Raw genomic sequence first — 10,802 nt, forward strand, 5'->3', positions numbered from 1 at the left:
AATCAAATATCTCCTCACGCATAGTGTCATACCAACTCATGAATTTGGCCTTGTCACTGTCCATCATATCATCATACCCATAGTATGAGGGGTCAGGGTAATTACCCACATAGTGTTCATGTTCTCGGGTGTTAAACCGGTGTGGGAAACAGCCTTTTGTCAGATCCTCAAAGCCCAAGGCCTCGGGTGTTTTGACAGACGCATGGGGAGAAAACTGAATGAGTCGATCCACCGCTGCTGGTATGTCTGATCATACATCAGGACGACACGGCTCCCCCTCATGGTCACACCAGGCGTGATACCCTGTTTGACAAAATACTCCAACAGGATGCAATTGTCAAAACCAGATGCATTGTGGGCTATGAAGGTGTAGCCTTGGTATTTGGGCATTCTGTACCGCCTTACAAAGGCATCAACACATTTTAATGTTGTGAAACAAAACCTGTGCCCCTCAAAATCCATGGCACACACAAAGTTGGCCTCATGCTTCCCGTTGTGAAACCGTGTCTCAAAATCAAACAGGATATATTTGGTATGAGCCGGTTTCTTCGCAACTGGTTGAATAAAGCAGGCATGCTCATCGTCGCTTTCCGGCCGAGGCTCCCCGCAGCGTGAACAACGGGGGGCGGCACAGGTGTGTTTTCTTTTGTAAACCTTGTATGTTAGACTACAAGCGCCACAGCATTTCATTACGTTACAAGGTATGATGTTATGAACTACTTCAGGCTTTTTGTGTTGCTCAAAACAGAATTGTGATCTACAGATGCGGTTACAGTCCACACAGGTCAGGGTGGCTTCAGCGTGGGCCCGACACTCTGTGGTGAAACACACACTGCACCTCTGGGAGCAGTCGTGACGCAGTATCACAGCGTATGACTGGTAGCAAAAGTTACACACGTATCTTGCCCCGAAAAACCCACGCTTGTTTTCGATCATGTAATAATGATCATTGTGTAGATATAACCACACTGTGCGAGGATCAGGAGCGTCATGGGTCTGGAAACACACTAGTGGGTTAGGTCCGATGCTCTGAAATACGATAATCTTTAGACTCAAAAGTCTTTCAAAGATGCCAATGTCGGCGAGGGAGACGGGGTGTGTGATGTCAAAACCAGCGGCCTGTTGAAACCGTACGGCATGGGACAGTTTATCAGGCCCTGATGACTGTGGCTGTATATAATGGGCCAGGCAGAGCGCAAAGCACAGATTGTTGCCCTGATTATCCGGACAGAAGAGAAAGCGCCACTTTTTTGACAGGATCTCATCACGAGATATACCGCCTAGTTTTAACCGCGCCCCCACACCCCCACTTTGGTTTCGGGCAACTGTGACAACCAACTCCAACGCATCGTCGGCTATGGAGTCGTCGTTGCTCTGCAACATTTGGGCTACTTGCTCAAGAAACAAGTCCACATTGTATGAATCGTTGGCATTTAAGATGGTTTGCACATCGCTGGCCAGCGACGGTCCACGCAACACAACGTTCAAAACGCTACCGCGAGGGGCGCCGTCTACAGCTTGCTCGATTACACCCACTACGGATTCTCTAATCATCTCCGGGACCCGTTCGATGTCATTTAACTGGATGTTGCGGACATCAACCCTCTGTCGTAGCTCAAAAGCATTAAATATGGGGATATCCCTTGATATCCTACTACGCCCTCCCTCTGATGGTTGTCCAACACCTGATGGTTGTCCAACACCTCCCCTACCTACTTGTATACAGCCCAGGGGCTCCTGGGGGTGAATAGCCCCATCATGATACACTCTAGATGTCGATGCAACAACTGGGGGCTCAACAGTCACTTGCATACCCTCGGTGCTATCCAGCACTACATCAACATCACATACCACAGACTCCCCGTCATCCACAACAGACATCTCAAAGTCCATGTCACACCAATTACTGGTACTGACACCATTCATCAAGCCTGATTGAGGATCCTCGTTCACACACACTACAGTCTCCAACCGACTATTATTAGAAACAACAAGCTGTGCAGGTCTCGGTGCGCATAGGGCAGCATCTGGGTTCCTGGCTGGATACTCGGCATCTGGGTTCCTGGCTGGTTCTGGTCCTCCACAATCATCTCCATCAGCTTCTATTTCCATCGGTTCAGTTTGTCTTTGATGAAGCTGAGAGGACTGGGCTTCCTCTTCAGCTTCACTCTTCACAGGAGTGAATGAGAACTTGAGACAAGCCTCCTCCAGCCCTTGAAGTTGCTCTCCCTCCTGACTGGTCCAGAGTTCCTCCTGTTCCTCTTTAATGTGGGGGGGCTCTGGGTCCTCCTGTTCCTCTTTAATGTGGGGGGGCTCTGGGTCCTCCTGTTCCTCTTTAATGGGGTCTCTGGGTCGTCCTGTTCCTCTTCAATGTGGGGGGGCTCTGGGTTCTCCTGGTCCTCTTTAATGTGGGGGGGCTCTGGGTCCTCCTGGTCCTCTTTAATGTGGGGGGGCTCTGGGTCCACCTGTTCCTCTTTAATGTGGGGGGGCTCTGGGTCCTCCTGTTCCTCTTTAACTAGGAGGGACTCTGGATGCACCTGGTCCAGACTGAAGCTCCAGACCTGCTGCTCAGAAGGAACCTCTTCTTTAACCACCAACAGCAGCTGGACGTCTGTGGAAAAGAGTAACATACATTTATACATCTTATGAATCTCTTATTAAACTGTTAATTGTTTAAGAGGTTTATCACTGAATATTCTGAGAGTTAGTTGTGTATGAGAGAAGCATGACCTCTAAATAAAAAGAACATTACACATCAAGTAGCAGACACTTTTATCCAAATGAACTTACAATAAGTGAATTCGACCACCAGTACAAACTCAGAACAACAATAAAGAAAGTAACAGTTCTCCAAGAATGCCAAACACTAAAAATACCAAAAGTAATACCATGAGTAATTCCATAAGTAATGATATAAGTAATGCCATAGTGCAATTCAAGTGCCACTGAAATGCTAATCTGTTTTTATTCAACGTAGTTGGAAAAGATGTTTTTTTTATTTTCGGCAGAAGATGTAGAGACTTTGCTGTCCTGATGTCATGCGAGCAAATGACAGAGCCGAGAGAATTAGTGCCATCTGCAGAAGTACTCTGATGACTCTGCAGTGGTCGGGTGTATTAGGGATGGATGGGAGGAGGAGTACAGGGCAGTGCTGAGTGACTTTGTAAAGTGGGCCGATGAGAACCACCTGCGGCTGAACGTGGCCAAGACCAGAGAGATGGTGGTGGACTTCAGGAGGAAGGCGACAGCTCCTACACCTCTGAGTGTCCTGGGAGTGGACGTGGACATGGTGGAGGAGTACAAGTACCTGCGCGTCTCCATCGACAGCCGACTGAACTGGAAGGCCAACATCAACGCTGTGTACAAGAAGGGGATGAGTCGACTCTTTGTCCTGAGAAAGCTTCGATCCTTCAACGTGTGCAGCAAGATGCTGGAGTTATTCTACCAGTCGGTTGTGGCCAGTGTGCTGCACTTTGCCATTGTCTGCTGGGGAGCAGCATCGAGCCGGTGACACCAGCCGCCTCAACAAACTGGTTAGGAAGGCTGGCTCCATCATCGGCTGCCAGCTGGAGCACCTGGAACAGGTGGTGGAGAGGAGGTTGAAGAAACTTGTGTCCATATTGGACAACCCGGACCACCCTCCACCACCTCCTACAGGGACAGAGGAGGACTTTCTCCAGACGTCCTCACGCCTCCGCTGCCACAAGGACAGATACAGGAGAACATTCCTGCCGACGGCTATGAGGCTCTACAACAGATCACCTCTTGCCAGATCATAGTGCAATAACTGAATACTTACACTATGTTGATCTGCACTTCACACATCTCATTTGTTTGCACTACACACATACACACATTTCATTTGCTCTGCACTCATACACACTTTGCTTTTTGCACTCTGTCTATATTTAATATTTTGTGTATTTGATTTGTCAGTGTTGTTGTGTGTTGTGTATGCATGTGTGTTGTATATTTACATATATATTTTGTTTTGTATTTTACTTGTATACTTCTATATCTTTCATCCCTGTTTCTTATATTTGTGTTTTGTTTTTACTCTTGTGTGTTGCTGCTACTGTCACGACAAATTTCCCCTTGGGGATTAATAAAGTATATATCTATCTATCTAAGAGGAGGGGACCCAGGACAGAGCCGCGAGGGACCCCAGAAGTGAGAGGAAGAGGGGACCCAGGATGGAGCCTTGAGGGACCCCAGTAGTGAGAGGAAGAGGGGACCCAGGATGGAGCCTTGAGGGACCCCAGTAATGAGAGGAAGAGGAGACTTTACTAAAGGGTTAGCAGTCTCAGTCAGGACCGCTTCAGTACTCCCTTAATGTCTATCCCCGCCATAACAAGCACCCAATACTCAGCCACAAGGCAATAGTGATCCACGGGACCAGAGACACAAAATTAGGGGTGCCCAGATCCAACAGCTGACAGCGAACTGTATCCACCGAACAGAAATGTGCCACACCCACTAGTTACCAAATGCTTCAACTGGAGAATAAAGAGACACTGAAAAGGAAGCAAGGGTAGATGATGATGACATCACACCTCTGCATGACACCATCCACCAAAGGAGACATTGGTTAAAAGTCCTGCATCCGTACTCGCCACCAGGGGGACCAACAACATTGTACTTTTAACGACTCCCTGATACAAGATCTGAGATCCTGGAACACAAGAGAGGTTTGTGGAAACCCAACTGTGAAGGCTCGGGAGATCTATGCAGAGAAGCAAGGAGTATCAGCGGCTGTTGAAGGACACCAGAGTTGCAGGTTGTATGCACTGGTTGACACCTCAGCTCCACATCAGTGTTGGGCCAGAGTGGAGGCAAAGAGAAGAACAGTGGTGAAAGCAGGGGTTGACCATCAGTAATACCATAAGTAATACTACAAGTAATACCATCAGTAATACTACAAGTAATACCATCAGTAATACTACAAGTAATACCATCAGTATTATAAGTAATACAATTAGTAATTCCATGAGTTGTAACATAATACAAGTAATACCATAACTAAGTGCCAATCAAGTGACACTGAAGTGCTAATCTGTTTTTATTCAAGGTATAGTCGGAAAAGATGTGTTTATAGTTGTAGACTTTCTGCTGTCCTGATGTCAGTGGGGAGCTTGTTCCACCAATGAGAAGCCAGAACCACAAACAGTCTTTTTGTTGAGTGATTGTACTGAGATGTTGTACAGTAACAATAAAATATGTACCTCTGATGTAGTACAGTAACAATACGATATGTACCTCTGATGTAGTACAGTAACAATACAATATGTACCTCTGATGTAGTACAGTAACAATACAATATGTACCTCTGATGTAGTACAATAACAATACAATATGTACCTCTGATGTAGTACAGTAACAATACAATATGTACCTCTGAGATGTAGGACAGTAAAAGTACAATCAGTACCTGTGAGATGTATCGTAGTAAGTCTAATAAATTAGCATGTTTAAAATGATCACTTAGATACATAAGAATAGAGGCAAAAAAATCGGGCAGAAGACCTCTGGAGAACAACTCCACACAATGTCGTGCTGTCATCATAAATTACACGATTATTCTACCATCTGCCCCACTATCAGGTTAAAGTGATAAACAAAGAGAACCCACCTGCTCGTTGCAACCGGACTTCCGGGTTGAACACGGCGTGCAGCAGCTTCCGGTGTCGCTCGTTCTCCTCTTTTAAACTACACAGTTCCTCCTCGTACTCTGCGATCGTTCCTTCAAACAGCCCGCAGATCTCCTGCGCAGCCGCAGTGAGTCGCTGGTTGACTAAACCTCTCAGCATTTGGGCTTTAGACATTTTCACGAGCTCAGAAACGTTTCCTCCAGACAGCTCCGTTAAAAACGCTCCGCTCACTCTGCTCCGCTCGGCGTCGCTCGGCTCCGCTCGGGTCCGTGTATCTCCTGCTGGCACGATGACGTCATGAGCTCCGCAGGACACGAGGACACAATCTGGACGCTTCCGATGAAGCGGAACAACACAGAGTCGCTCGCACAGGGTCACGTGGGCATCGTGGGCGATGAGACGCGCGGTTTAGTCTCCAGAGAGTCGCTGCGACTCGCGCCGTGTTGCGAGTTCCGTCTCCGTCTCCTTCCTGTTACCACGCGACGCGAGCTTCGTGAGTCTGAGGCGACACTTTCTACAAAGTCCACTTCAACACGTGTGTCCGCACATCCGGGCTCTGGTGGGCAGCGACGTGTCCTTTGTCTCGAGGCTTCCACACGAGGCGCCAGGAAGATGTTTCGTGAAGCGGATGTCGAGGCGCTTCCTTCTTCTTTTCAAGTTTTTAGGCGGATGGCATCCAGTGAACGGTGCATTTCCGCCGCCTGCTGTAGTGGAGTGTGGACCAGAGTACCCTATCCCCTTACAAAACCAAACAAACAAAACCAAACCCAAAAAAATACCCACAAAACAAAATCAATAAAACAAACAAAACAAAAGGGAGATTCAAAAATGTCAGTGCTTTAAATTCTATTACTTAATCCTGTTTCTTTCAAATATTGTAATACCTGTCCTGCCCCCAAATTTAACGCATCTGTTAGATTTAGTTCCTCCACTCCCAGCTTCCTCTTCAACCTGTGTCTCTCAAGTGTGTATTTCTGACAATGACAAATTATATGTTCTACAGATTCTGGTACTTGACAGTGCTCACATAGTCCTGTTGGGTGTTTATTTACGAGATGCATTGTCTTGTTCAGGCTTGTGTGCCCGATCCTCAGCCTGGTTACTATGTGTTCTTCTGCGGTGCTTCTTCTAGCTGGCCTCCCTTTGCCAACTTCCCTCTGCACAGCATACAGATGTCTTCCTGTTTCCCCTACATCCCAACTATGCTGCCATTCCTTAATAATGTTTCTTTTGATAATTGTTTTAACTTCTGCTTTGCTGTGTAAAATGTCCATCTTGTGCTGCCTTTCTAACGCTTGTTTTGCTAGTGTATCTGCTCTCTCGTTTCCTTGCACCCCCCTGTGTGCTGGTACCCACATAAATGCTACGACAATACCCATATTCTTTCGACGGAACAGTGTTTCATATATTTCATTAATTAAATCCTGCCTGCTATGTGATGTAAATGATTGTAATGAGGATAGTGCTGAACTAGAGTCTGAACAGACAATGACTTTTTCGACCCGAACCTCCTCTACCCACTGCAGTGCTGTTAAGATGGCCAACGTCTCCACTGTATACACAGACAGATGCTCTGAGGTTCTCTTTTTAACTTCATATCTTAGGGACGGTATGGTGACTGCAAACCCAGTTCTCCCTGTATCAGGGTCTTTTGATCCATCTGTAAATGCTGGAATAAATGATAAGTATGTCGTCTCCAGTCTATCCTCCACCATTCCTGCCACGTTATTATTGTCTTTAAATGCTTGGGCTTTGTCTAAAAAATAAAGATCAACTGACACTGAGGGAAATAGCCATGGTGGTGTAATTGATAGCGGTATTGCAGGGGTGAATGTTATCTGATCCAATGACATATCTTTGGCTAATTTTTCACTGCTCCATGCGAAACACTCGTGTTTGGCCCTGTCTCTTTCCCAACATGGCAGAAGCACTTTTTTTGTTGGATGATTTTCTCTAGAATGCCCTTGCAGGTTGGCCCAGTAATTTATAGTTAGGAGCTTGTGTCTCAAATGCAGCGGCATTTCACCCATCTCCACCTGCAGAGCAGCCACAGGGCTTGTCTTAAAGGCACCACAACACAGTCTCAGAGCTTGGGATTGCAACACTTCCAGCTTCTTTAGTGAAGTTTTTGCCGCTGATCCAAATACGACACAGCCATAGTCAAGGACTGACCTCATCAGAGCGATATAAATGTTTTTAATCGCAGCCCTGCTGGCTCCCCATTCTGAACCTGTTAGACACCTCATTACATTTAGAATCGTTTTACATTTCTTTACTATCCTCTGAATATGCTCATTCCATGTTAATTTATCACCGAGCCACACACCAAGGAACCTAAAAACTCTCACTTGTTCAATTTTTTGTCCGTACATCTTTATCTGAGCATCAACTCCTCTTTTCCTAGTAAACATGATTGTTTTAGTTTTCCCCACAGAAAATTTGAATCCCCATGAATAAGACCATCTTTCTACCACTTTCACAGCCTCTTGTACTTTACCTTTAATGTGATTTATGTTCTTCCCCCTCTTCCACAGTGCACCATCATCGGCAAATAGAGATCGGCCAATATCACCCTGGACTTGAAGGAAAACATCATTTATCATGATTGAGAACAGTATCGGACTAATGACAATACCCTGTGGTGTACCATTCTCTACCAGGTATCGTCTAGATAGTGCTGCCCCAATTCTGACTTGAATAAACCTGTTCCTTAAAAAATCTTTAATCCAATTATATGTTCTCCCCTCTATTCCTATCATATTTAATTTTATCAATAACCCTTCCCTCCAAACCATATCATAAGCCTTTTCCACATCAAAGAACACAGCCATCACTGACTCCTTATTCACCTGGGCCTTCCTGATTTCTGTTTCTAAACAAATAATTGGGTCCATAGTACCTCTACCTTTCCGAAATCCACTTTGATGAGGTGATATCATTCCCCTGGACTCCATATAAAATCCTAATCTATCTGTAATCATTCTTTCCATTATTTTACCTATATGGGATGTTAATGCTATGGGTCTGTAATTCATTGGGTTTGATGAGTCTTTACCTGGTTTCCTGATTGGGATAATCACAGCTTCTTTCCAAGACCTAGGTATCCACTTGCCAAACCTTATTATAAAAAAATAACAATTTCATCATTGCTATACTACCTAAATGCTATACTAGGATGACATTATATAACAAATGTCATCCTTTCCTGGTGATGTAAGTCCTCCTCTTTATATTGCTCTTTTCAGTTCCTCTAAGGTAAATGGGGCATCACTTGGACTATTAGTATCATCTCTCTTTCCAAGAACATCGCGGTGAGCTGATTGTGTCCTTTCCCGTCCTCTCTTACCTTCTACCGTCAGGTTGTCAGCGCTGTGGATTTCTGTTAGTGCTTTTGCAATCATCTCTGCCCTCTCCCCATCTGACGCTGCTGTTTCCTCCCCCCTCTTCAACACTGGATACTGCCACACTTTCCTCATTCCTCTCATGCTTCTAATCATCCCCCAAATCTCTCCCACATGTGTTGCTCTTCCAATTCTGCTACAATACTTCTGCCAGCTTTCTTTTGCTTTTACGAATGATTCTACGAACCTTGCTTGTGCTTGTTTGTATTCTATTAAAGTTTGGAAAGTATGCGATCTTCTTAATACCTTCAGAGCTTTGTTCCTTTCTTTTACTGCTCTCCCACACTCTTCAGTCCACCAGGGGACTGCCTTTCTTTTCATCCTTCCTTTACTTTTAGAAATTGTTTGCTTCGCTGCTTCCAGTATTGTAGATGTCATTTTTGTATCAATCTCCTCAATATCTTCATTAATTTCAATTGTATCCATTTCACGCTCACATATATATTCAAAGAGTTCCCACTTTGCCCTACTAAATACCCACTTAACTATTGTGTCTCTCTGTTCTTTACTCCTTTGTATTGACACTTTACAATTTATTGGGAAGTGATCACTCCCCACTGATGTTTCATCCTCTATATCCCACTCACATATCGCTGCTAAATTTCTTGATACAATAGTTACATCTAGTGCAGATGTGTTCCCCGTGTGGACATCTAATCTAGTCCCTCTGCCATCATTTAAACACACTAGATTATTTTCTTCTAGTAACTCTTCTATTGCTTCTCCGTTTGCATCTGTTCTTACTCCACCCCACAGTGTGCTATGTGCATTAAAATCTCCACACAGCACCACCTTGTTGCCACCCATCCCTTCAATTTGTGCCAATCTATTCGCCTCTAATTTTTTACAAGGATTCTAAAAATTTATTACTGTTATCTTTTCTTCGCTGGCCCAGATCTCCACTGTTACATACTCTAGCTCAGTTCCTATCTTTACTTCTCTAAATGTAATGTATTCACTAATGAATGTGGCACATCCTCCTCCTACACCACCCTCCCTATCACCCCTAACACACGTGTATCCAAATATTCTGAAATCCAAATTTGGCCTTAACCATGTTTCCTGTATGCATATGACATCTGGTTTAATAGATACATTTTCAACATATTTCTTGAATTCTTGTCCATTAGCCAACAAACTCCTAGCATTCCATTGTAGTATGTAAAGCATTGTGTTTTAAACCTATCCGTCCCCTACTTGCTCTTGACTTGCTTGAATACTGAGATCATTTCTTACTTCCTCCCACGTTAATCCTCTGATATCTAAATGGTTAACTGCTGCTTTAACAATTATCTGGATTCTCCGTCTTGGATTTGACCTCCATTGTAGCATTCACTACCCTGCTATGAAAGTGACTAGCTTTTTTAAATCTATCATTATTTTCCCCTCATTTGGCTGCTCTAGGACTGCTGTGGGTTGTTTTACTGCCTTAGTTTTTCCCTCCGTCCCTCCACTCTGGCCCATTCTCTTCACTGCCTCTGCATAGGTGATTTTATTCTGCACCTCACCTGCTGTACTTCCTCTCCCTTTCATCACCTCACACCCATAGTAAGCCACGCTGTGCTCTCCCCAGTTACAACACTTTGGTTGCTCATGTCTACATTGCCTGCACTCGTGATCTTCTCCACACCTTGCACACCTCCTTCTGCCTTTACATGCTTTAGCTGTATGTCCAAACCTTTGACAGTTGTAACACCTCATAGGCTTTGGTATAAACTCTTTCACTGTGTACCTTATGTAGCCTAATGATACT

The 10,802-nt window shown here is 44.8% G+C and overlaps 1 protein-coding gene across 1 annotated transcript; it reads right to left on the reverse strand.

Annotated features, from left to right (window-relative positions):
* Window positions 1–159: 159 nt before the first annotated feature.
* On the reverse strand, window positions 160–6,286 carry LOC130191299 (uncharacterized). The gene is made up of 3 exons (XM_056410995.1): window positions 5,630–6,286; window positions 2,422–2,611; window positions 160–400 (listed from the first exon to the last, which is right to left on the reverse strand). The coding sequence occupies exons 1-3, from the start codon at window positions 5,820–5,822 to the stop codon at window positions 160–162; spliced, it is 624 nt and encodes a 207-aa protein (XP_056266970.1). The 5' UTR covers window positions 5,823–6,286.
* Window positions 6,287–10,802: the final 4,516 nt, after the last annotated feature.

The sequence above is a fragment of the Pseudoliparis swirei genome, unplaced genomic scaffold (assembly GCF_029220125.1).
Source record: "Pseudoliparis swirei isolate HS2019 ecotype Mariana Trench unplaced genomic scaffold, NWPU_hadal_v1 hadal_33, whole genome shotgun sequence".
Classification (NCBI taxonomy): Eukaryota; Metazoa; Chordata; class Actinopteri; order Perciformes; family Liparidae; genus Pseudoliparis; species Pseudoliparis swirei.